The 25,325-nt window shown below is 45.4% G+C and overlaps 2 protein-coding genes and 1 long non-coding RNA gene across 10 annotated transcripts; 1 reads left to right on the top strand and 2 right to left on the bottom strand.

Annotated features, from left to right (window-relative positions):
- Nucleotides 1–2,713: 2,713 nt before the first annotated feature.
- On the bottom strand, nucleotides 2,714–7,869 carry LOC121592960 (succinyl-CoA:3-ketoacid-coenzyme A transferase, mitochondrial). The gene is made up of 4 exons (XM_041914928.1): nucleotides 7,595–7,869; nucleotides 6,903–7,098; nucleotides 3,529–4,511; nucleotides 2,714–3,447 (listed from the first exon to the last, which is right to left on the bottom strand). The coding sequence occupies exons 1-4, from the start codon at nucleotides 7,676–7,678 to the stop codon at nucleotides 3,130–3,132; spliced, it is 1,581 nt and encodes a 526-aa protein (XP_041770862.1). The 5' UTR covers nucleotides 7,679–7,869; the 3' UTR covers nucleotides 2,714–3,129.
- A 1,678-nt stretch (nucleotides 7,870–9,547) lies between these two features.
- LOC121591533 (TOM1-like protein 2) lies at nucleotides 9,548–25,309 on the bottom strand. Of its 8 annotated transcripts, none has more exons than XM_041912154.1 (9): nucleotides 25,211–25,309; nucleotides 19,866–20,342; nucleotides 13,701–14,152; nucleotides 13,533–13,628; nucleotides 13,274–13,443; nucleotides 12,716–13,210; nucleotides 12,574–12,640; nucleotides 10,970–11,020; nucleotides 9,548–10,638 (listed from the first exon to the last, which is right to left on the bottom strand). In XM_041912154.1, the coding sequence occupies exons 2-9, from the start codon at nucleotides 19,933–19,935 to the stop codon at nucleotides 10,381–10,383; spliced, it is 1,659 nt and encodes a 552-aa protein (XP_041768088.1). In that variant the 5' UTR covers nucleotides 19,936–20,342; nucleotides 25,211–25,309; the 3' UTR covers nucleotides 9,548–10,380. The 8 variants fall into 8 exon arrangements, with proteins under 8 accessions (XP_041768088.1, XP_041768085.1, XP_041768082.1 ...); XM_041912151.1 differs by lacking the exon at nucleotides 25,211–25,309 and adding an exon at nucleotides 23,089–23,164; XM_041912148.1 differs by lacking the exon at nucleotides 25,211–25,309 and adding an exon at nucleotides 22,933–23,153.
- On the top strand, nucleotides 15,893–17,468 carry LOC121591536. Its single transcript, XR_006004546.1, has 2 exons — nucleotides 15,893–16,651; nucleotides 16,794–17,468. It is a non-coding gene; the product is annotated as an uncharacterized LOC121591536 (long non-coding RNA).
- Nucleotides 25,310–25,325: the final 16 nt, after the last annotated feature.

Genomic DNA, 25,325 nt, shown 5'->3' with positions numbered 1-25,325 from the left:
CACATCTCCCGCGCGCGTGATTTATGAAGCAAAGCGAAGAAGATTCAGCACAGGTATGCCCACAACCTTTTACCCATCTCTCTCTCTCTCTCTCTCTCTCTCTCTCTCTCGCACGCTAGTTTTTTTCGCCTGTTTGGTCTAGGAATAATTGCTAAGACACCTTGGTTCGGTGTTAGATTGAAGCCATGTGGTGCAGCAGAAGAAAGGTGCCTCGGACGCTCATTTGACGCATGGTGATGTGTGTGTGTGTGTGACCCCTGACAGACAGCCGGACAGAAAGAGAGTTCAACCGGTTGATATTTCCAATATGGCAGTGGGGGGGAGAGGGTAGTGTGCAATTTTCAATCAGCCAGAAATAATCGAAAGTCATTTTAATTTCGTACAACGCGTGCCCGGACACAGGTGGATTTGGCGCTCTTGTTGCTATGCAACAGGCCGTGGAAGGTTGCATCGCTTTTTCGGTCAAAGGTGACACATAGAGGTAAGCCATGGGGGGGTGATAAGCTTAGGTGGTAAAGGTAAAGAAGGACTGCTGCGCCGGCTCAAATTGGTGATGATTTAATTGGCAAGGTGGGAAGGTTCAAGTGATGTTTTTAAATTGGGAAGGATAGACATAATATTCTTAGTTGCCGCCGATATGTCGTTTGATTGGAAATCGTTTTCGCCGTTAATAGTAGGATTCGTATTAGATTTTTTTTTCTTATTTCAATTGATCTTTATTTGCTCTACATTCAATTGATCTTTACTTATTACTATACAAATTCTATTAATACAATTCATACGCTATTTCCTAATGGTTTGTTCACTAGAACTGGAACTGTTTCGGTTCCCGATCTGGACCAAGTATCGTTCCAAAGCCCGAAGAGTTGCAGGTACTAATATCGGTAAAACCGTAATATATTTCTGGATCGGTATGGGTTCTTGCTAGGTTCCTAGACTAGTATGGGTTCATGATCGGTTCCACGACTGGTATGGGTTCTTAATAGGTTCCAGAACCAGTATGGGTTCATGATTAGTTCTAGGACCAGTATGGGTTCATGATCTGTTCTAGAGCAGGTATGAGTGGATGATCAGTTCATGGACCGGTATGATCAGTATTGGTTCCTGGACCGGTATTAGGTCATGTGCAGTTCTTGAACCAGATTAAGTAATGTATTGGTGTCAGGACCTATATGGGTTTGATTTTTGTTTTAGGTCTTTTAAGGGGTCGTCAGAAATACCTCACTTTAATCGGATTTTCTAGGTCATTCATTTTGGGATACTCTTCAGAGTAAAGGATATCTTTGAAATTAAGTTGCCCCGCTGTGTAATTGGATCAAATTAACTAATTTGCTCTATATTACCATCAGTACATTTTATGTAACGCTCGGGTAATACGGCCAGCTCTCCTAAAGGTCTGAAGTCTCTCGATTTCTATTAGAATTATCTCCACGCAACAATGTCTAACTATTCCCATCATGCTGTGCCATCTCTCAGAACACACGGGACAACATTGCAATGATGCTATAGCTTTTTGTGACCCTAACCTGATCCTGCCTGTAGCTGAACTGTAGGCCCGAAAAGGGTTCAGGTGTGTGTTACGGCTTCCTAATCGGTCGTATCAGTAGGTTGACCTACTGCAGCCAACCTGACCAGTATATTATTAGGCGTGTTGCGTGTGCGTGTGTGTTAAGGTCGTGATTATTATGCTTATTCCTGGCCACGCCACCCAAATGGCCTAATCCCGTAAAAGAAGAAGAAAAACCCGTTTTTTGTCTGTCTTAATATAGGAAGCCTTACACCCTCCGTCGGACGTGCGAACGCATCAAGCAGCTCTTTAGCCTTGGCAAGGCTAAGCGATTGATAAACCCTAACAAGCCGAACAAAAGGAACGAAAGGAGGAGATAGATGATGAAGAAGAAGAAAAAAACATCACATATTTGATGATCATCTGAGCTCGTGATTCGTGGATCGTTTCGTGCAACACTCTCGATAGACGATGGGTTCGTGGTAATAATCGGTCGATCGTCGTGTCCCCGTGCGGGCTCCCTGTGAGGGGCACAAGCAAGGCAAAAGGAAGTGATCGTGTGTGTGTGTGCGTGTTACAACAATACGGCTCGTTTGTCTTTACTACCTACGAGACTACTACCTCGTTAGGGGCCGGGGGGGGTTTGTGTAATGTACCGCTTCGAAGCTGCGAAAGAGGTGTTGATTGAGAGCGAGCCATAATTTTAACACTCCCTTGTAGTAGTGGTGCCCTTGATCTTTGCAGTGGCAGTCAAAAGTGCGAGAAATGGCAGTAAATTATGCCTGTGATGAGGATGCGCCAGGGACACTGAGATTTTCGAGGAAATAGATGCAATAGACGTGCAAAAGAAAGGTTGTTTCGATGACGAAAAAGCCACAAAGAACTTCAACGGTGGTTAAAGTGACGAACCAGATTGAACCTTCCCCCCCTTTTTGGCGGTGCAAAGCAACTGATTGCACACTGAGTTGAGTTAAAAAAAAAACCGGTCGTTGGATTATTGCAATCTTAATATGCATTAAACGGCGGTAAAAATCATTCACACATTTTGCGAAAGCACTAGAAAGGGATTACAAAAGAGAGACAGAAAATAACTGGCGAGTCAAATGGGGGGAGGGGGAAAACATCAAGAAAGGATTTATGCAAAATTATAATATTCATAAACCTATCATCACACGAGCGGGATAATACAAAAGAAACAGGTTGATGTATATTTCAGTTTTTTTATTATTATTATTTCAATGCCACTTCTTACAGGTTTTGTTTTGTGAGTGAGTTGGGAAATTAGATTTCTATATACGACTTTATCCTCACGCAAGAGCTTTCCAAACTGTTCTTATGTATATATATATGTTTAGTTGAATTTGCCAGTTCATCGTGTGTCACCATGTGTACTGACACTTTTTGCCATCGTACGTTAGTTGCGTTGCGTTAAATGCGTTTGCCACCTGAGCAAAAATCATGCGAAAATGATTTCACTTCAGTGTTCTGCTTGTTCTTACACATCTACTACCCCACGAGCGCGCCTTGAATGGGGATTTTTCTGTTGTTGTAACTTTTGCTTTTTACATTGTATTTGAACGTCGCTTTCTGTTCGCATTGTGGCCGTGTGTGTGTGTGTGTTATCACGCGCTGTCCACCTGGGCCATCTTCTTCAGGTCGGGTGAAACGGAAAACTCGCAACCGGTGCTGGTAATGACCTCCTCCACGGTGCAGTCTTCCGCCAGCTCCATCAACGTCAGGCCCCGCTCCTTGTCCACGTTGAACACGGCCTTCTCGGTGATGATCATGTCGACGCAGTTCCGGCCCGTCACGGGCAGGTTGCAGTTGGACAGAATCTTGTGCGAACCGTCCTTGGCGTTGTGTTCCATCGTCACGATCACCTTGGTGCCGGGGGCTGCCACAAGATCCATCGCGCCTCCCATACCCTTCACCAGCTTACCCTGAAAGAGAAGAAAAAAAGAAGCAAAAAATACTACCATTACTGTCGTTTCTAAGTACATCTTAGGCTTCAAAGTACGCACGGGAATCATCCAGTTGGCCAGATCACCGTACTGCGACACCTCCATCGCACCGAGCACCGTAATGTCGATGTGGCCGCCGCGAATCATCGCAAAGCTGTCGTCGGACGAGAAGTAGGACGCACCCGGCAGTACCGTCACCGTTTCCTTGCCCGCATTGATCAGATCCGGATCGACGCGGTCCTTCTCGGGGAACGGACCCAACCCCAGGATGCCGTTCTCCGACTGCAGCAGCACATTCATACCGGCCGGAATGTAGTTGGACGACAGCACCGGTATGCCGATGCCCAGGTTGATGTGCATACCATCCCGGTACTCCATCGCCACCCGCTTCACGATGCGCTCGCGCATCTTGGCGGCCGGCGTGGACGACACCACCGACGACGATGCGCCCGCCTTTTTCGCGTCCCGCACCCGCAACCGCTCGATGCGCTTCTCGTACGACGGGCCCTTGATGATGCGATGCACAAACACGCTCGGCATGTGCACCTGGTCCGGGTCGAGCGAACCGACCGGCACGATCTCCTCCACCTCCACGATCGTCACCTTGGCCGCCTTGCACATGGGCGGGTTGAAGTTGCGCGCCGACTTGTTGAAGATCAGGTTGCCGGCTTCGTCGGCCACGTGCGCCTTTACCAGCGCAAAGTCGCCCGTGATCGCTTCCTCCATGATGTACGGCTTGCCGTTGAACAGCTGCATCGGGCGCGGTTCGCTCGCGATCTCGATCGTCCCGCCCGGGCCGTACTTGATCGGCGAGCCGCCCTCGTGCACGAGCGTACCGTAGGCGGTCGGTGTGAAGAAGGCGGGAACGCCCGCACCCCCGGCCCGGATACGCTCGGCCAGCGTGCCCTGCGGCGTCAGCTCGAGCTCCAGCTCGCCCGACAGATACTGCCGCTCGAATTCGGCATTCTCGCCGACGTACGATGCGATCATGCGCTTGATCAGCTTCTCCTTCAGCAGCAGCCCGAGCCCGAATGTGTCCACACCTGCCACATACCATGGAAGGAACAGAGAGAGAGGGAGACAGTGTTAGAAGAGCGATTTGTAGCATTGCAGGGTTTTACAGGGTTTTTCTAATAGTTGTGTGACACTTCCTTGACTTTTTCCTATTGGAAGTGAACTTCGTATGTTGGAAATTGAACGCTTATTGAACAGACTCGTTGGAAATTGCTATTGCATTTGTCCAATAAGGGTAGGGATTCCAATTCCCATTCCATTAAGTTCATTTCACGTAAGAAGGAGTCAATAAAGTGTCCTACTGCGATGAGAACTCCTGGAAAACCCTGTAGGTAAACTAATTAAGTATGTTAATTTATTCACACATTCTTTCTGCGAAGGAAATTCACTCGTCAGTCGTCACAATTTGTTTCGTTGTTGATTCAACACGCTGATTTGGGTGGCGGCTGTACGTTGAAATGGCGTTATCAATTAGTCAAGCCACCCCCCGCTCGTCCAAAATCACCTGATTTTTGGGGCCGTCGAGACCCATTGCGCTCAAAACAAAGCTGCTACACCCGCCGGAGTCGGAGATAAGCGTGCGCCACTGTTTCGCAAAGCAGACGAATTCGAACGGGAGGCACGATGAACCAGTTTTTCCCGGAATTTGGTATCACTTATCTCGGCGTAACACACCCCTAGACCTGACCTGCAGCCGTGACATCACGCTATGCTGCTGTGTTTGGTGTAACGTTTTTGCCTTCCTCTGCTTGTACTTTCCAGCATTGAGCATCGACTTACGAGAGATTTGCTAAAATTAGAAGAAGGGAAAAAATGGCCTCCTAGCCTTTTCCATGCCAACACAGGCATAAATTCCCGCTTGTGTTTCACAACGCGCCTTGTTCCATTACGTCACGAATTCCTTCTCAACCGACAGGACAACGACAACGACGACGGCGATACTGAACCGTCCCCGGACTCGCCTCTCTAACAAAACAGGGCGTTTGACATTTTGGTGTTTTACCAATTTTGGAGAAGTCATAGTGGTCAATGCTTCCCGGACCACATCACCCACCCGGCGGGTGACACTTTCGCGAAAAAACACTTTCGCGTGTGGCGTTAAGGTCAACGCTACAATTTAAACTCAATCCCGATGGGGGAGTGGAAAAATTAGGCAGGCAACAAACAAAAAAACGATCATTGATCAGGATCCCCTATCTCGCCGGTGGGGCACGATGATGGGGTGACCCAAACGAGGATGGCAGGCAGCGCGCTTCCTTAACCCCTCGGGACACACACGGGTCGTTGGCGGGTTTGTGCTTTGCGCCCGAAATTTGATGCATCTTTTGCGCGATGTATAAATATTAATATCGTGGAGAAAGAGAGATGTGAAGATTATAAACGCACCGCACCACCATTGCGAGGTTGTGTAAAAATGTATCCCATACACAAATAGGTTAAATGCCGCCGATTATTCGATTACTGATTACGCGATTGAATGTTGCGTGTATGGTGTGTGATTCGCAAAACAAAAGGGACCGTTGCTCGCGTGATTCTTTGGACTCATCTTTGCCACGATAAATGCATCACTAGTTACTTATCTCCAAAGGGAAACAAAACACTTCATTCCTGCTACGTTGCCCACGTAGTAGCGCAATAGTTTTAACGTGAATAAATAGTCATAATGCGCGATAACGTGTATCTGCCACAGATAACATAGGGAAGGAGTGTATATCCTCGGCCCACTGCCGTGATTTTGTCTGCGAAACAAAACATTTTAAGAGCAGTTTCGCTTGAACATGCTTAATCATACCACTTGCTTTGCGCATTTGAGTGAAACCGTACGAACACATCCATATGGGTTTCTATTTTTGGTTCCAATACAGTGCCGCGACAGTGTCGAGCGGCGGCATACCGTGCAGCAGCATGTGTGTGATGTTGCCAGGCAACAATGCTGATGCGATGCCGTCAAAACACGGCATCAACGCTCGATCCAGAATTAGCAACAACCGCCGGCACCGCGCGGTGGTATGGCTGTGGGCAACGTGGGGCGGTCCCAACTGGCCAATCCCCCGCACGGATCAGTGCCGAACACACCCAATTGTACACCAATACACCAATAGTGTGGCCCTTTGCTGTGGACGTGTGCGCGCACCCACCATGCGGGAGGTGTGTTTTCTAATCGCGCCACATGCGCTCACACGCAAACACGCGCGAAACGTCTTGTACGATTCCGATAACCTTGGAAGTGAAACCGAAAGGCACTTTGTGTGTGTGTGTGTGTGTGTGTGTGTGTGTGTGTGTGTGTGTGTGTGTGTGTGTGTGTGTGTGTGTGTGTGTGTGTGTGATTTAAAAAAAAAAGGGGGGGAAACGCTCCCATCTTAACCGATTCTTGTCGATCAGCTTTCTAACGCAAAACGAAAATGAGAAAACAATCTTACCGGCATTGTTGGACACGACGGTGAGATCTTTTTTGCGCTGCGCTACCAGTGCCGCAATCAGGTTCTCCGGGATACCGCACAGCCCGAACCCGCCGACCAGCAGTTTCGCACCGTCGGGAATGTCTGCGATCGCTTCGTCCGCGCTGGCGTAGATTTTGGAGCGCTTCTTTTGCGTCGAATACCGGCAGGCCAGTACCTGAGGGGGGGAGAAGAAAACAAACACACAAAACGAATGTAGCAAAACGAACGATACCGTATGCAAATTAAGCCACCCCGACCGACGGTAAATGGTGGTGGTGGTGGTGGTGGGGGTTCACGCTAACCGGTTCACGACCGGGTCGATCTGATCGGGATGTTACCCCTTGCTTTGGCGTCACATTATTCCCGGCATCTATATGAAACCCTGCAACGTCATTTGCGTTTTGCCGATCGTTTTGCTACTTTGTAGCAAACGTTTACAGTTGTACAGGAGGCAACGTTCTATTTATTCCACAATGACGTAACAAGGTGCTTGCGCGAGTTAACTAATCTACGGCGGAGCCGTTCCAACAGATCGCTTTATTGCGTACTACGGAACGGCTGCCTACTGCTCTTCCGCAGATGCGTGTTTTGCTCGCCCTGCTTGATTCAAGCTCAAGGTCGAATTAATTTCTGGTGGAAGGCGGACAGTTTTGCCACGTCCCACTGCTTACCTTTGAAATTTCGAACTGCAATATTCTGCTGTTTAGCCGGCAGGTCGCACCGAGCACTTGCTTTCTGCATAGCGACAGTGCCATCGTGTTGTTTTTTTTTTTTTTGTTGTGTTTTACACTAGAAACAATTTACCGGAGCGTATGACGCGCGACACCAGGTGGTACGGTGTGTAAAGGACTAGCGCACGGCTCGGGACGCGATTAGAAACAGATCTATCTGGCCTCCGTTAGCAGCACCGCCAGAAAGGGGAGAACAGAATATGCATTTGTTTTGGTTTTTACTGCGGCCAGCTGTCACAAACATCCCCCTCCAACTCACGAACAGTGTGACCAGAAATACCGGTTTATCTGTATTCCTACCGATTTTCTGATATGCTTAGGGCCGTGGCAACGCTTTTTCGCATGCGATTTTATTGGACGGGCTATCAAATTGGTCTATATAATTTGACAGATAACGTCGAACGACGAAATCGCATGTCCGACGTTATCTGTCAAATCCCATATAAATTTCGTCCGATAAAATCGCATCCGATCAGCGAAAAAGCGTTGCCACGGCCCTTAAGGCTTTATTAGACGGAGGATCTGTCAAACTTAGACTTTGGCACAAAAACTCCTCTCGTACATGTAATAAGGCAAGAGAATTGTTCTGTTTCTGTTTTTTCACATTTATTATTTAATTGATTGATTTTCTTGGCCTTATCCGAAAAAATCATTTGTTGTTTCCCATTTTTGTTTTATTTTATTCATTTCATTGGGTATCCTAGAAACAGATGGCGCCATCAGCTTTTTGCTATTTTTAGAATGCATGAGTCGTTTTCCGTCTGCCAAACGAAGTCTTTATATATTCCGTTTAGGTTGAGAGCTTAAGGGCGGTGGCAACGCTTATCGGATGCGATTTTATCGGACGTGATTTATATGGGATTTGACAGATAAAGTCGGACGACGAAATCGCACGTCCGACGTTATCTGTCAAATCCCATATAAATCACGTCCAATAAAATCGCATTCGATGAGCGTTGCCACCGCCCTAAGTCGTTTAGAAACCGTTTAGTGGTCGTTTAGTAAATTTGTGGCACTTGGGATCATTAAACTTGCCCGGCGCTCTGGTACCAATCGAACACGAAATCGAACATGAAAAATGTATGTTATTTGACATGTTCGGATTGTTGAACACACGAAGGATGTATTTTCTCGTGATATGAAATTTTCGTTTTGCAGATTAGCACTCCCCCTTCCTCCTTCTCTCGGTCAACACTTCATTTCAACTGAGTTCAAATTTTCAACCGAAAAAATCTGATACTCCAATCAAAAACTACCGATATCATTTTGGTGTTCCTACCGAAATCGGCCAAACTAATCTGGCCACACTGCTCACGAAAGCCACGTTCCGTTGAAGATGAGTGTGGTTGAGGGATCCAGAATGCTCACCAGATGGCGCGCCCGCGTACGCGAGAGAGAGCGAGTGAGATTTGAATTTAGGACGCAACGGTTACGCAAATGACTGCAACTTTGAGTTTGTTTGCATGCTTTATTGGACAATATTATGTGTTTTTTTATCCTGTTGGTTTGTCTTTCTTTTTAGATTTGAAGGGAAAAGATAAATTATAAACGGCCATTCACAACTTTTCTTTGCACGCACAGAAACTGAAAGCTGCTGGTTTAGCTCGTTTCGAAAGCCCCGACCCGAGGTGATTTTGAAATAACTTTTCCTTTCGCAACTTTCGCACTCCATCCATATTAACAATTAATTCGCTTCTTCTTCAGTTTTTTGTTAAGCCCTATTGGTGGGTAATTTTAATGGTGACCCTTTACATACTGCTCTGCTTTCATCATAGTTCGATGAGCGTTGGTATTTTACGTTCAGAAGCATCAACACGCGTACTTTTTTTTTCTTCAAACAAACAACACAGCACATAAAAAAGCTAACAATCACAACATCGAATCGTTTTTTTGTTTGTTTGTTTGTTTTGCACACAACGATTAAAAGGAAATCAAACATTTTATGTAACTTATCGATTCGATCGATGATGACACACACCGAAACCAGCTTCATTTCTCATTCCCTAACCGATTTACAAATTATCCTTTTTCAAATTTCAAGAACCCTTTCACAACGTTTCTTTCCCCGTTCCGAACGTAAGGTTGGTTGGTATACCTTAATGCAATACACAACTAGGGTCACAATTAAATATATTTTCTCCTTCTAGTACGATGCTCGCGTCTTTGCTTGTTTGTCTGTGTGTATTTTTTTTTCTTTTTCGTCCCATAATGATTCCGCGTCCCTCCCAGTTCCGTACGTGGTAGCTAGCAGCAGCACTTTTGCTTTTATATATGTATAATATGGCTCACATTCGCTGTGCCGTGACGGCGATAAAATTATAAAAAAAAGGTGCAAATATAAAAACAAGAACAGAGACGATGGTACTTTATCTTTCCCCTTTTTTAAATTTTGGGTTTTTTGGCTTTTCTTTTTACTAAATATTTTCACCAAAACTTTCCATCCCGATCCACCTCTTACATTCTGCGCTCTCTCTCTCTATCTAGCTCTCTGTCTGCATTTCTATTGCCCTATGGGAAACCCCTAAATGTGAAAAAAAAAACAAACACTAATACCTCCAAAGGAACGCGCGCGCGACTGGAGCAGAAACTATATTAAACAATAATTACAAAATAAAACCATCAAACGAAACAACTTGCCGGGGCCTTCCCCCATCCCCCGGCCTCCCCTGCAAACAAACAGTGTCCCATATCCCCGATCACGATCGGGATCACCCCGCGCAGCTGCTTCACAGCGCTAGCAGACCGTCCGTTTCGTCGGACTTTTTCTTGCGATCTTTGGCCGTGGTTGCCGGGCTGCTGCTGGTGGTACTGCTGCTGCTGATCGTCGGTAACGTTTCGGCTACGGCCGCCCGTTCGGCGAGGAACTTTTCGAACTCCTTGCTCGTTAGGCTTTCCTCCGTGCCGGCACCGTGGCCAGCGCCTCCGTCACCGCCGCCCATCGCTCCGGCAGCCGCCATTTGCGCCTCGAGGTTGTCAATGTCGTCCTGTTCCCGGGGGAATGGAGAGAGAGTGAGCGAGAACGATAGAGAGAGATCATGAAATTGATGGAGTTTAATTAATTAAAGAACAAACTGTTAATTGCAAAAAAAAAAACAACACAACATTAAATAAAAACACAAAACAAACAAACTTGCTGGGAATGGAAAGTGTTGGAAATCTAAGGCTACTTGGCAATGTATGGCATGCATGGCTTCTGCTACACCATGGTAACGCAACAACGACGACTACTGCTACTGCTCCCCACGCACGTGCAAGACAAAAGGTGCTCTAGCCTAGCAAACGGAGCTTCCGCCACATGGCAAGAGTACTACTCACCGGATTTCCTAGCCACTGTTCGATCTCGTCAAATTCCGATTCCCTCGTACCCTGTTGCGATGTTGCCGGGGTGTATTGGACGGGGTTGATAAGATGATGATGTGGTGTATCGTTTTTTGCGTTTTTGTTGTGTTTTTGTTTCGAGTAGTGTGTGTGTGTAGTAGGAATCACCGGAACCAGGATCGTTTTTCCAATTTGTGATGAAAGTACAAACAAACAACACGCACGGTACACCACCACAGTCGATCAGCGTGGTAAACCAGTTTCAGTAGAAGGGCCGATGATCGCATAATTTTGGCAGCAGTTTGGGTTTTGTTTTACATTTCGATTGTGGGGAGTCAACAAACATTACAGAGTACGTAGGGAAATGAAAGGATGAAGAATAATACATACAATACGGGCAATATAAATCAAAATGAAAGAAAAGAAAAAGAAAGAACGACATACACACGATAAGAAGCAGAGAAAAAAAGGGGGGGGGGGAATGATGTGAATAGTGGTTGATGATTCGGAAGTATTGGTTTTGAATCATCGTTCGATAGTACTTTGAGAAGAATTGGAAGAATTTTTTTTCCGAATTGGACTACTTTTTCAAATTGGAAATTGTAATTGGAAAGAAAACTCAACTAAACCGTTCTAAACACTCCGACAAGCAACAAACCCGGGCAATAGTTGGAAAGGAAAGTATTGTACAGAACTAAAGTTTGTTGCAAACAAAACATACGTTTACAGACGCAATGGAAAGGATACAGGGTTTCCAAAGGTCACTTTCGAATGTTAACATTTGTTTTCACTATGTGCAAGAAGTTATTCGACATGACTCGGATACTTCAATTTTTCATAGTGTTTTTTTCCAATTTCTTCAGCATGATTTTCAACATTTCATGGGTCTATTTCGCTTCAAAATACATGTCATATTAATTTTGAAAATATTGTACAATTCTTGATGAGATGTGGCTTCAAGCTCCGGTGAAAAATCGACAGCAAAAGGACCGTTGAAGTGTTGAAGTGAAAATCATGCTGATGAAACTACAAATAATTTAGATGGAAATGAAATGGCAGATCTATGTCGATTGCAGGGTTTTCCGAGCCATTTTCCAATGCCTACAACATTTTTCATTGATTGTGAGATGTTATTCAACAGCTGTCAATAATGTTGTATTTTCATCAAAATAATGTTTCAGTTCTTCCACTTGATTTTCAACACGTCTCAAGCTGTATTGAGTTTGACAGTTCTTTACTGTGCGTTGAAAATCATGTGTAAGAACTGAAATTTTATTATGACGCAAATACACCATTTGACAGCTGTTGAAAAACATCTTGCTGGCAGTGAATAATGATGTGCACATTCCAAAGTGATCTGGAAAATCCTGTAACATCTTGTACGCGCTGAATAACAATATTTATTTTGAAAGTAACTTGGAAAACCTTGCAAAGAAAAGGAAAACTTATCACAAGAAAATGGAGCTAAGAGAGCCAGAGGATCGTAAAAAAACGACTACAAACAAAACTTGATGACATCAAACAAGTCACCATTTCGGGAGAAAGGGAAGTGCATGTAAGGGGCAGTAGTGTGGGTGAGTGTGCGGTTTTTAGATGCTTACCAGCGCTGCCGTGTTGGCGCCTGCCGGCGCACCCAAAGCATCTAATCGGTGTGAAGGTTCTTTGTCGCTGCAAGAATGGAAGCGTTAAACGGGCACATTAGCATCATTCAGTGGTGGTCTGCACCACTATATTGATCATTACCCGGTAGTGTTTCGTGATTGGGCGAACATATCGAACTCGTCCGATACGACGTCCGGTGGAATGTTGCTGCCGGCCGGTGCCCCGGCAGTGGTCGCTCTGTTCGGTGACTTGGCCCCGCCAATCGACGAACCGGACTGGGCCGTTACGCTCGTGAGCTGGGCAAGCTGTGACGAGGCGGTCGCTGTCGAACCGGCCGCCGCCAGGCTAAGCCCTGCCAGCTGGGTGGACACGTTGTGTCCGGCCGCACCACCGGTAGCGCCCGGCTCTTCGCTCAGATCGATCAGCGACGGGTCGCGCATTTCAACGGCACCGAGCGCCGCCCCAAGAATGGCGGACGGTGTCGCGCTGGAGGCATTCTTCGGGTCGCGGTTCTTCTCGTACCGGGCGTGCCGCAGGAACAGATTGTTCAGCTCGTCGTTCAGCCGGAGCAGCTCGGCGGTCAGCTCGTCGTGCTGCACCTTGCCGATCAGATCGACGATTCGGTTTTGCATTTCCCTGCAATTGAGAGTGGATTATTACGAAGCGGATGAAGTTGTGTATGTGTCTGGGACACCGTACCGGCAAGTAGAAGTTAGATCGGTCAGCAGCTTGTAGTCGGCCGCATCTTCCTGGCCCGGTTTCAGCTCGGTTAGCATCTCGCCCAGGATGGACATGTTCATTGCCACGATGTCCAGCTCCGACTGCAGCTTGGCGATCTGATCCTGCGACATCGATGACGGTGGAGGCATCTGTGTAGGCAGGAAACACACACACCGAAAATGGATGTTTTAATGTAAAGTGAAAACGGGAATGGTCGACGACTTCGCATCCCACTTACTGCTGGCGATCCTGGCGTTTGTGAAGCATGGTGGTGATGTGGTGAAACCGGCAGAGTGTTTGCACTTTCCGTCGCTGGAGCACCGTCGGGGACGCTCTGCAAGATAGTGAGAAGAAGGAAATGAGAGTCTTCAATCACTTCTCTCACACACACCATTCAATTGCTTACCCTTTGCGGCGTGTAAATCGGTGCGATCGCGTCCAGATCCGTGGCCGGGAACTCGATGCCCTTGTTCTTCAGCTCCTGGTACACCTGCACCACCCCGTTCAGGTCGGGCTGGGAGCGGAACGCATCGGCCCAGATCTGTATCAGACTGAGCACCTTTTCCTGCACGATCGGGGGTGGATCATTCTTCGGGCCGATCAGTTTCACCAGCTCCTGGATGAACTCTTTGTTCGCGACCAGCACGTGGAACGCTTTGCCACAGTTCTTCACGCACGTTTCCAGCACGGTCAGCGTGTACATGATGACGGTGTAGTTTTTGCCCGCATTTTGCGCCAGTCGCTTCCTTATCGCCTTCATCGCGTCCCGGGCACCGTCCGACGATTCGTTGATCATATCACAGATTTCCATGTTGAGTGCCCAGTTTTCCGAGGCGAGACTAGCATCTGTCGCTTGCTCTGTGGGGAAGAGAGAGAGAGAGCGAGAGGAGAGGAGCAAGAAGATCGATCAGATTCATTGTCATCTAGTGCAATAATTTATGATTTTCTTATGAATCATAAACAATAATCATTCTGCAATGATTATAATCATAAACAATAATCATACAACATCATCGGCAACCGAAGACTTTCCCACTTCCTTGAGCTTTATGCCGTGTTAACGTCTTACTAACCAAATTATCACCTCATAGCTAAAGGACCATTAAACGCCCCGTCCATTTCGGTCGTATAAACACACTCACACAAGAACAGCTGCCAATTTCGCAGTAAACAACATGTTGCCTATTTGCAATCATAACAACATTTCGTGTGGTCATTAGAGGCCTTCGCAGTGAGTCACATACGGGGAGCTTGCTAACGAACCACATCAACTCCATCGCACTTAGTATTTGTGTGTGTTTGTTGTGTGCCCTTCTCCGACGACTAAATGTCATGCTCGAAGGTAGTTCGACCTGACTAACGTAACTGATAAGCAGCAATCCATTAAAGTTAGTTCCCCGCCGCCCGCGAACGAAACCCCACGAACCGGGTGGGAGAGCTTATCGTCACTGTGTGCTCTTGGTCGCTGTGCTAGTTGCTTGTCAGCATTTTGGGTTCTTGGTTCGATGATTGTGGCCTGACCTGATACTCTGAGGGCTGTGACGTAGTGAGAGGAACCGTAGAAAAGTTACACAGAAAAACCAAATCCCTCCCGATGAACCACAGACAATTGGACACTTTCTTCGGCACTGTTCGTGGTATCACTGTAATGTTATTGTGATTCATCATTGTTTACAAATGGCAGCAGTAGGCTCTGATTAAATGGAAGAAAGTAAACACGACCTTTCTGCTGAGGGGCTGCCCTTCCTTGCCAGATAGTCCCATTTCCAAACATTCAATTATTTAATCCTTTAACGAGCAAAAACGCTCATCACTATCAGCGCGGGACCGGGATAAGGTACCGGCCGGTGCTCGAACGTTGAAGAATGATGTTTACCAAACAAACGTTGCTATCGCCGTTATTTTCTTTCGCTAATTGAACGTTTTCCAACGCGAATCTGAGCGCATGCACGTTCAACACATCCGTGTGATGAGTTCAGACAGAAACAGTATGAAAAAACAGTGACAATTTCTTGCTTAAAAGCACTGCTAGCACTGATGTTGTATATCATAGTAGCCATATGAATGGATGCTAGCATGTAACACAATCATAGTAGACACTGGGTTAAACTGGAGCTGATTCAAGTGTATCAAGTGTTTTACATAAGAACAATGAACATTTGTTGTCCTATACAACAGTCAAGAGGAAGCGAAAATCTATGATTCTTTTCAAACTTTTCTCCAAGTTTACAGATTCACTCCAATTCAGCTATTGATGCGGAGAAACATACGTACAACGTTAAGAAGATTGCTGGGACCGAGTAAACCAGTAATTCGATCAATTGAAATTGTATAGAATGAACAATTTCATCGGAAACATGGTGGCGACACGGCAAAAATTCCATGCAGAAGACTAATTATTGAAGTAGCCCGGAAGGTAACGTCTTATATTCTTCTGGAAGTATGTCACTGAAGACGTTAGTTGATTCGTGAAATCGAGACCAACATCGTGGAATTTGGACTTCCCTACCCTTCAGAGGACCCAGCCCGTAAAGATAGGCCAAGCGTGATAGGCCCAAATTGAGGCCGGGATAATGAACTGGCAGACGAAGGCGCGAGACCGTGAGCGGTTTCGGACACTTCTGAGGCAGGCCAAGACTACAAAGCGGTTGTAGCGCCGGATAAGTAAGTAAGAAGGTACCCTTCAGACTAGGTTGAATGAAAGTAGAGGAACCAGATGTGCCAGTTACGGATTCTACATTACCTCAGGAAGCTATTGAACAAGCTGCAGTTCCTGATATTTCTGGAAACATCGAGAATGAAGTGGAACATGGTTCAGAAGAACCAATACACCAGAAAACCGATACATCAGCATTCTTTCGAACGGCCAAGAAGACAAATCAGAATGCTTTTCAGATACGAACCATATTTCGTATTCTGGAAAGAAGAAGTGAGGAATGTTGTATCTCATAATAGCCATATGAATCAACAAGTCTAGAAGATATTGGGTATACTATCGCTATAAAAACAGTGCGAGAAGCTCCTATGCTCTTATTAACCGACGTGCGTACAACAATCCCGAGTCGTCGCGCATGGTAGATCCATCAACCATCGGACACAACCTCACAGCGCTTTTCACCTACTTTGCTGGTAAAACATTAGCTACGATTCAATCCAGTAGACCCCCAGTCCCAGTAGGCATTGAAGCATGAAATGGCGTGTGCAGGTGGTAAGCCCATCATCATCGCATCGTTTCAGTGCATCTACAACAATATTATTGTGTTGTTCCGTACGGATTCCACGCTTAAGAATGATGATTTAGCGCGTTAAAGAAAAGCCGTTATTAACAGGGGAAACCCCAGCTTCATTTTCATGCAGGTAATGAAGAACATTCCAATTCCTCGCTGTCTACCAAAAACAAAGCTGAAAGAACGTGTAATCGATGTAATCGGGAGTTTCTACGTTTTTTGTTGTTGTCACTTAATTTTCACGCCAATTCCCATTCGAATCTTTTTTCCAGCGTGATTTGTTTTATGTTCGATCCTACCACCTTCCCGCTGGATGAAACTGGCAGGCTCCAGTCAAGCACAATGGCCCAATTATAAAGCATTAGTACCAACATTGCTATGCCCTTGATGTCCTTCGCTTTACAGGACAAGCATGCAAGCCCTCGCTCCTCCTGCGGTAATTGTGCGTTGTTTGTCTGTAGAACCAGCGACGAGGAAATGCAAACAGCAACAATAATAACAACAATAACATCAAATTCAAATGAGCCCACAATGACACGCACGGCGCGCAACGTCTTCTTGCCACGTCTTGACGGAAGCAGGGAACGGAACGGAACGGAACGGGGAACGTAATAATTGAGGCGGTCGCGGTCGGTTGTCGCCTGGTGAATAATTATTATGTAAATCATTTCCTTTGCTTCTCTATGGTACAGTGGGGCGTCAGCAGGTGGAGTAGGGGGCGTTTGGTGACCAAACTCGCATAACGCACCGTTGTGTGGCGGAGGAAATCGGTAACGACCGATGGAAATGGTACGACAAGGCAGCACACAACTGTTGATGGTGGCCACTGACGGAGGATTGGGGAACTCCCTTTTCCAGTACAGTGTTGGCGGTAGGTTTATGGTTTAAGTATGATAATAATGTTTCCTTTTTGTAATAACATTAAATACATATGTCTTTGTAATGTCTTATTTTGTTAGGATTTAAAATTACGAAACATGACAATTAATTTAATTTATTTTAATGTAAAAATTAATCATGCCATTTCTCTGTTTCGATGACCTTTTAGCTTCACATTTATGCGCATAGCTACACTACACGAACCATAATGCGTTTCACGCATCATTGCATTGTATTCCCGCGCACGGGAAACAAGCCCCCACACGTCCATGGGGTCATCTGCCCCCACCTCCAAATTGGGTTAGGAAAACCTTTAACCGCTGTATATATCCTAACCGAACCGATCCGAACGAACCAATATCCAGCCACGGTTTCGGATGGCAAGGAGGTGCGTCGAGCAGTGGTAGGTTTCATTTCGGTATGGCTTCTTCCTTCGATGCGGTGAATAACATTTACACGCGCGTACAGTCCCCCCACTCTCCCAAACCAACAGGCCGAACCGGCAAAGGGCTGACGCGTCGTCTCCTGTGCGTTAATTCGTGGAACTAAAACTTCTCCTCGGCGGTGTTGGTCTGTTTTAGGTGGGATGGGTTTCCGGCCGTGAAGGGCGAATGCACCTCGAGCTGTTTTCCGCTCGCTCGTGCGCGTGTTGGTTGGTGCGCGTACAACAACGGCAACTGTTTGGTACACTGGTGGATGCACGTTACAATCACCGCCAACGCGGTCTGGAGTCTCTCCGAGCGGTTGTTAGTGGTGGTGTTTCATCTTTTTTAAATGTATTGTTGCGCACTTTAGATTCCACCTGGGAGACCGCACGTTCCTATCCGCCCACGCCCCCGGCTTGATGCTTCCAATTTGTAGCTCTCAATCGTTTCGTCTGTGAGTCACCGCGGATTCGACACATCCGGAGCGCGCTTGTACCAGCATCAGTATGTAACAACACATAATACTACACGGGTTTAAAGTTATTTTAAATTGCTTAAAATAATGCCAATAATGTTGCATTCACAGTGTGCAGCATTCAGTAGCGTAACAACATCGCCCTCCCGTCCCGTCCTCCCAAAAGGGCATTAAAGCATCGCATCAAATCAGTGGAAAATTGTAAATCATCTCTTCACGCTTAAGCGTAATTGCGCAACAGAGATTTATGTAAGGGAGTGTGCGTCGTAGGGCACGCTTGACTGTAACGGGTGTGCTTTGGCCCCAACACCCATGCCGTATGCATGCCAATAATTGCGTCTAACTTTTTTGTTGCTATTACTTCATTTTGGCTTTATCTTGCCTAACGATCGCTAACGCCCCTCAGTGAGCAGCGAACGTACCGGAACCTTGAGCTGCTGAAACTCAGCTAGAATGCAATCAAGCTCACTTATCAAACATCAGTAACCGATCAAAAGCCCGTTGCGGTTAAAAATTTGAAAAAAAAGACGCCGTTCGGGGGGATTTTAAGATCAAAATGAAAAATCCGTTCGGCGAAACCCTTCGCTTCATAAATGGGCCGTTCTAGTGATTGATGCAAGCAATGTTCCGTTGGCAACAATTTAAAACTGCAAACACACGTCATAAAGGTTCAGTTTTTATTTTTCTGTTCCTCTTTGCTGGATACTAAACAGGGCGCAACGTTTGCAGCTTGTGTTGCCGATTCCGCATCCAGCAAAAGAAACTCACTTGCAAGGCTTCGCGTGTTGTGGCAACAGAAAGTATTCCCTCAAACCGCAGAAAGACCTGCTTGAAGGATGGAATAAAAGCTCCCCGATGGAAGCTCCAACGCGACAAAGAAAGGTGAGAATGGAGCATGTTGTTACATTGCATTTGCCTTCTTTTACTTGAGTTGTTTTTTTCCCGCACAGTTTCTTCGTTTTGCTGTGTTTACTTTAAAAAGGTATCGCCGTGGTACGCGCGCGGTTCTTTGTGTCTGCTTCTTATCATTATCTTGTCCAGTGGACGTACTCACACACACACGCGTCACCGTGCAGCTTATCTGTTTTACTGTTCCAGCGATATTAGCGTGATAGCGCCACTTATCCACCTTGGCCGTATTTTTTATGTGCAATGGAAACGAAACCGTAACCGTCAGCGGTGAAAAACTCACATGAATCTCATCATTGCACCGGTCAAACAGATGGACCGGCTCAAAGATTTCCATTCCCATTAGCTTTCGTAACGACTTTTCGTACTGGGAAGAGGGGGAAAGTGTCCATCGGCACACGGGGCCGGTTGGACTTTCACCTCCAAGGCCGGATTGCGTCTGCGGACGCGCGCGCTTAATCTTAGGGCTTTTCAAGCATGACGATGCCATTAATGCCGCACCGAAGGGATTCTAGTCATATTTTCTTCATTTTTGTCACACATTAAGTGATAGGTTTCTGTGTGTTTCATATACTCTTAAACAAAAAAATCCTAAAATTGTAAACCATTAAGCTTAATCACAAACACCCCAAAAAAACAAAACTAAAATTACTCACCAACTTTCTGTCCAACGGGCGTCGAGAACGGGTTGCCCCCGAGGGCCCCAACGTTGAAGAATGATGTCATTTTCGATGCCGACGTCCCTGTGACCCCGCTGGAAAAGTGGTCGCACTATTCAAGCACACAACGTACGGCTCACAGCGTCACACAGAAAAGGGAATTAATTTCCACCAGGTGTGGGTGTGTGTTGTGTCCAGTGTCCAGGTGGGTCCTCCCACGTCCTCTCGCCCTTTGCACCAAAGGGGGGAAAACAGCTCACACAATTGTACTGCCACAAGCACACATACACACACACACGCACACGCACTCAAAGACACAAGGGATTACTGCTATTTTTCTTCTTCTTCTTCCTTTACACTTGTGTGCACCGGTAGTTTTCTTCCGGTTTTCACCCCCGGAACACAAATCGATAAATGCGAACACACACGTTCTTCGGGGTAAGCGCTCCCGGGCTCGGACACGGTTCCGGTCACCTGCAACGGCACCAAAAGAGTGAGGGTGAAAAAAAGCGATCAATATGATGCATTCAGCATTCACACCCACATGGACAAAACAGGCACAAGCACATACGAAGGGAAAACACACAAAAAAGGGAACAATCTCCGCATTAGCTAAAGTGCATTCGACAGTGGTTCGAGATCATAGTAGGCCGGCAATGGTCCATTTTTCACTGGTGTGAGGGAACGCGTGTGTGTTTGTGTGTGTAGCCCATTGTCACTACCAAGGTCCTTGAAAGAGAACAGGTCGAAGCGCTTAGAGTAAATTGACAGAAAGCCATGGGAAAATTTTGACAGTTAAAGTGAACATTGTTTATGTTTAGCGATGGACGTTGCTATGGAGTGAATGAGAGTTTTGTCCAGCATTTTACATTCAATTCCTGTTAGAATATTTGAAGAATTAAAATTAGAATTAGAATATTACATGACTGATACAATCCAAGGATCTCATTTATCATTCGTAGCCGGGTTATAAGTAACCCAAGCGCCACAGATTAAGCTTAAACGACTGGAAAATTGAATATCCATAGAAAAAAAATGAAAGCTCCACAGCTTCATTGGTTTGATCAATAGATGGCGTATTACAACTCATCATTATATTGCTATCCTTTTCTTGCAATGTATTTCGACAAGTTGCATTTTATTATGACCTATATAGCCTTCTAACTTTCCGAGCAAAAATCTATATGAATGGTCGTGTGGTCAGATACATGGGTATCAACACCAACGACCATCACTCAAATCTCACTTGCTTCAGTACTGGTGGTTTCCATTGGAGTTTAGTATTTAAACAATCGTATCGCCGTTCTAGTTCTAGCGATGCATAACTTCAATGCGAAACCATACAACAGTACAGAGGAAATGAGAAAGCTCTCCTCCAAGCGATGAAGCTCAACTGGTTGGGGTATCCCACCAACAGATAGCGCCACCAGCTTTTTTGCTATTTTTAGAATGCATGAGTCGTTTGGCGTCTGCTAAACGAAGTCTTTCTATATTCCGTTTAGGTAGAGAACTTGAGTCGTTTAGAAGCCGTTTAGTGGTCGTTTAGTGGATTTGTGGCACTTGGGAAATGACGGTATGCATATTGTACCAGCATGTGTCGATTGGATGTTTCATTTTACTCTCAGTGTTCAATTGAAAGTAAAAAGGACTTCTTTAACACAGTTGAACATGTTAAACATTTCGTTTTTCCAGCAGGACCGTTGCAAACGGTAGTGGTTTGTGGTCACGGAATGGCAAACAATGAAAAAGGTTATCAATGTTTCTGAATACAGAGTAGGCTGCAATTACTTCTCCTTTATTGTCCAGAAGTGATTGACCGCAAGAAATTTAACCAATATAACCTTCCTAATAGTAAATTCGTCCACTTTTGCGCGTTAACTATTAGCCGTTTGTTTGTAAACACTTTTTCATGAAACTGTCAAAAGCGAGCTGAAAATGGCAACCTAGCAACGGGCTTTGCATCGACCTGTTCTCCTTAATAGATCTTGGTCACTACAGTGTGTTTAGAGCGCTGGCAATTGTTTTATGCGGAGTGATTTATGGTTCACTTGGATTGCTTTTGCTGGACGAACGGAAGGGGATGTTGCCGGACCAATCGGGCACTCTAATTTTGAACAATTTTCCACACAACACACACACACAGACACACATTCAATGCACCACACACTCGCTTGCCACCCTATGGTGCACACATTTTCCTGTGTAGATGCGGGCTGCGCAGATTAAAAAAAAAGGGTCTACGTGTGGGTGTTTCTTTTTTTCAGAAACACAGCGAAGGGTTAATGCTGGCAATGATTTTTCAAATCCACTGCGTTACCGAATGCAGAGCGCTTCTTCACAACGTTGCACCGCTCGGCAAAAGGAACAACCAAAATCCAACCAGTTCTTCTAATTTTGTCCCACAAAAACAACACAACTGTCAATTGAATGCGTACAAATTTGACAGAGAGCGCGCACGCACACAGAAACGAGCGCGGTATGGTGACGTTGATGATGGTGAATGGTGATGGTTGTGTAGAATGCGCGAGCTGATGCCCGATGATGTTATGATGAATCACGCCTATGGCTAGCTGAACAAAACTGCGCACAGCGACTCTGGTGCATCTGGTGCAAAACTGGAGCCACAACAAACCCACTCAACTATGCACAATTATCATCCATACGAAGGGACACACACAAACACACACAGATGAGCGTAAGTAAACATGCAACCACACACAGCCATCCTCCCACACAGTGAGAGAGAGAGAGAGAGAGAGAGGGAGAGAGGGAGACAGAGGCACGGCAAAGAAAGTAGGGAGCTGTCTGCACATATGCAACGGCGTCGTCACGTTCCGGGAAAAAACGGGGTTTACTTTTTACCCAGAAGAACTATTTCTTTGCATCGTTCGGGTGAACTTCCATGGAATTACGTGCTTTTTCGGAATGGATTTGGGCTGGTGAAAAACACTTATCAGCACCGCACTTTTACCCCGGCATTTCGGGTTAGAGACAGAGACTAAATATTCACCCATTCATCACGCACTAACTTCGCAATAGATTGATATCCTAAAACTTTCTTCACCTTTACCGAGTTGGATTCTGGATTCAGAGACTGTAAAGAATCGTAGGAACTATCATAGGGTGTAAAACGAAAAACAAACAAACGTTTAATGGACTGCTTCAACTGTAATCTCTTCACACAAGCACACACACGCGCTGGGGCCGTTCCTGGCGTCACCTTTGCACGATGAAAACTGTAGCAAACCTCGCACGACCGAACTCTCCGTCCCTACTGGTGTGTGTTTTTTTCTCCTTTCTGCAGCAAATTTAGAAAACATCATCATCATTTGACAAAAACGTCAACTGCGCGAGCAGAGTGACCAGAAATACCGATTTACAGTAGAACGTCGATTATCCGGGGGCGAATTAACCGGCGGGAGGCTTAACCGTGCGCATAAATTTGACAGCTGTTCTGTTCGACATCGATTTGCAGGGATAATGGTCGAAATCCCTGCAAATCGATTAACCGGCAACGGTCCGATCCCGAGCTGCCCGGATAATCGACGTTCTACTGTATTCCCAAGGTCCTTGAAAGAGAACAGGTCGAAGCGCTTAGAGTAAATTGACAGAAAGCCATGGGAAAATTTTGACAGTTAAAGTGAACATTGTTTATGTTTAGCGATGGACGTTGCTATGGAGTGAATGAGAGTTTTGTTCAGCATTTTACATTCAATTCCTCTTAGAATCTTTGAATAATTAGAATCCAATTAGAATATTACATGTCTGATACAATCCAAGGATCTCATTTAACATTCGTCGCCGGGTTATAAGTAAAGGACGGTATGCATATTGTACCAGTGTATGTCGATTGGATGTTTCATTTTACTCTCAGTGTTTAATTGGAGGTAAATAGGACTTCTTTTACCCAGTTGGAACATGTTAAACTTTTCGTTTTTCCAGCAAGACCGTTGCAAACGGTAGTGGTTTGTGGTCACGGAATGGCAAACAATGAAAAAGGTTATCAATGTTTCTGAATACAGAGTAGGCTGCAATTACTTCTCCTTTATTGTCCAGAAGTGATTGACCGCAAGAAATTTAACCAATATAACCTTCCTAATAGTAAATTCGTCCACTTTTGCGCGTTAACTATTAGCCGTTTGTTTGTAAACACTTTTTCATGAAACTGTCAAAAGCGAGCTGAAAATGGCAACCTAGCAACGGGCTTTGCATCAACCTGTTCTCCTTAATAGATCTTGTGTATTCCTATCGATTTTTGATATGCATAACGGCTCACAGATGAGCCCCCTAAAACTACCGATTTTTTCATTTATCCTACCGAAAATCACAGATTTTTTCGTAATGCTGACCAAAAAGTCATATAACCATTTCCCGAATCACTTAATGTATTAAACTCCATATGGAAATCACTAGCAACCAGAATCAGAAGTTCAACAGAGACCAATGCCCGTGTCTGTACTTCATGAGATGCGATGATATTGGACACGCTGGTAGAATTTGATATGGGATTTGACGGATAATGTAAGACGTGCGATTTTTTAATACGTTGGAATCAATTCAAGAGTCAATTATGCACTATTTTTAGAAACAATATCTAATTTATGTTTTGTTATCGTTACAGTTACCAATTCATCCGAATAATCAACATAGCTGTCAGGCAATACCCAAGCGCCACAGATTAAGCTTAAACGACTGGAAAATTGAATATCCATAGGAAAAAAATGAAAGCTTCACAGCTTCATTGGTTTGATCAATAGATGGCGTATTACAACTCATCATTATATTGCTATCCTTTTCTTGCAATGTGTTTCGACAAGTTTCATCTTATAATTACCAATATAGCCTTCTAACTTTCTGAGCAAAAATCTATATGAATGGTCGTGAGGTCAGATACGTGGGTATCAACACCAACGACCATTACTCAAATCTCACTTGCTTCAGTACTGGTGGTTTCCGTTGGAGTTTAGTATTTAAACAATCGTATCGCCGTTCTAGTTCTAGCGATGCATAACTTCAATGCGAAACCATACAACAGTACAGAGGAAATGAGAAAGCTCTCCTCCAAGCGAGGAAGCTCCACAGGTTGGGTATCCCACAAACAGATGGCGCCACCAGCTTTTTTGCTATTTTTAGAATGCATGAGTCGTTTGCCGTCTGCTAAACGAAGTCTTTCTATATTCCGTTTAGGTAGAGAATTTGAGGCGTTTAGAAGCCGTTTAGTGGTCGTTTAGTGGATTTGTGGCACTTGGGTAACCTCAGAAAGGCCTCATGTGGCTGCTATGAACCAAATCTAAACTATTTCTTTGAAATAGGTAAAGGATGTATTTTTTCGTGCTACTGACCTTTCGTTGGGAAGATTATTTCATCACTTCTAAACCTACCGAAAACTACCGATAATATTTTGATGCGCCTACCGAAAACCGCCAAAATAATCTGGCCACACTGGCTGCATCTGAT

The sequence above is a fragment of the Anopheles merus genome, chromosome 2L (assembly GCF_017562075.2).
Source record: "Anopheles merus strain MAF chromosome 2L, AmerM5.1, whole genome shotgun sequence".
Classification (NCBI taxonomy): Eukaryota; Metazoa; Arthropoda; class Insecta; order Diptera; family Culicidae; genus Anopheles; species Anopheles merus.
Note: the sequence above shows the minus strand (reverse complement) of the source record. Positions and strands in the feature narration are given on the sequence as shown.

What these genes read in the sequence shown, in the direction of transcription:
- LOC121592960 (XM_041914928.1), bottom strand. Translation starts at nt 7,678, where the DNA reads ATGGCACTGTCGCTATGCAGAAAGCAAGTGCTCGGTGCGACCTGCCGG. An exon ending in TGCAGTTCGAAATTTCAAAG is followed by an intron (nt 7,099 to 7,594) that starts GTAAGCAGTGGG and finishes TCCCCCCCTCAG; the next exon opens with GTACTGGCCTGCCGGTATTC. An exon ending in TGGCCAACTGGATGATTCCC is followed by an intron (nt 3,448 to 3,528) that starts GTGCGTACTTTG and finishes CTTCTCTTTCAG; the next exon opens with GGTAAGCTGGTGAAGGGTAT.
- LOC121591533 (XM_041912154.1), bottom strand. Translation starts at nt 19,935, where the DNA reads ATGACATCATTCTTCAACGTTGGGGCCCTCGGGGGCAACCCGTTCTCG. An exon ending in CGATTTACACGCCGCAAAGG is followed by an intron (nt 13,629 to 13,700) that starts GTAAGCAATTGA and finishes ACTATCTTGCAG; the next exon opens with AGCGTCCCCGACGGTGCTCC. An exon ending in AACAGTGGCTAGGAAATCCG is followed by an intron (nt 10,639 to 10,969) that starts GTGAGTAGTACT and finishes CCCCGGGAACAG; the next exon opens with GACGACATTGACAACCTCGA.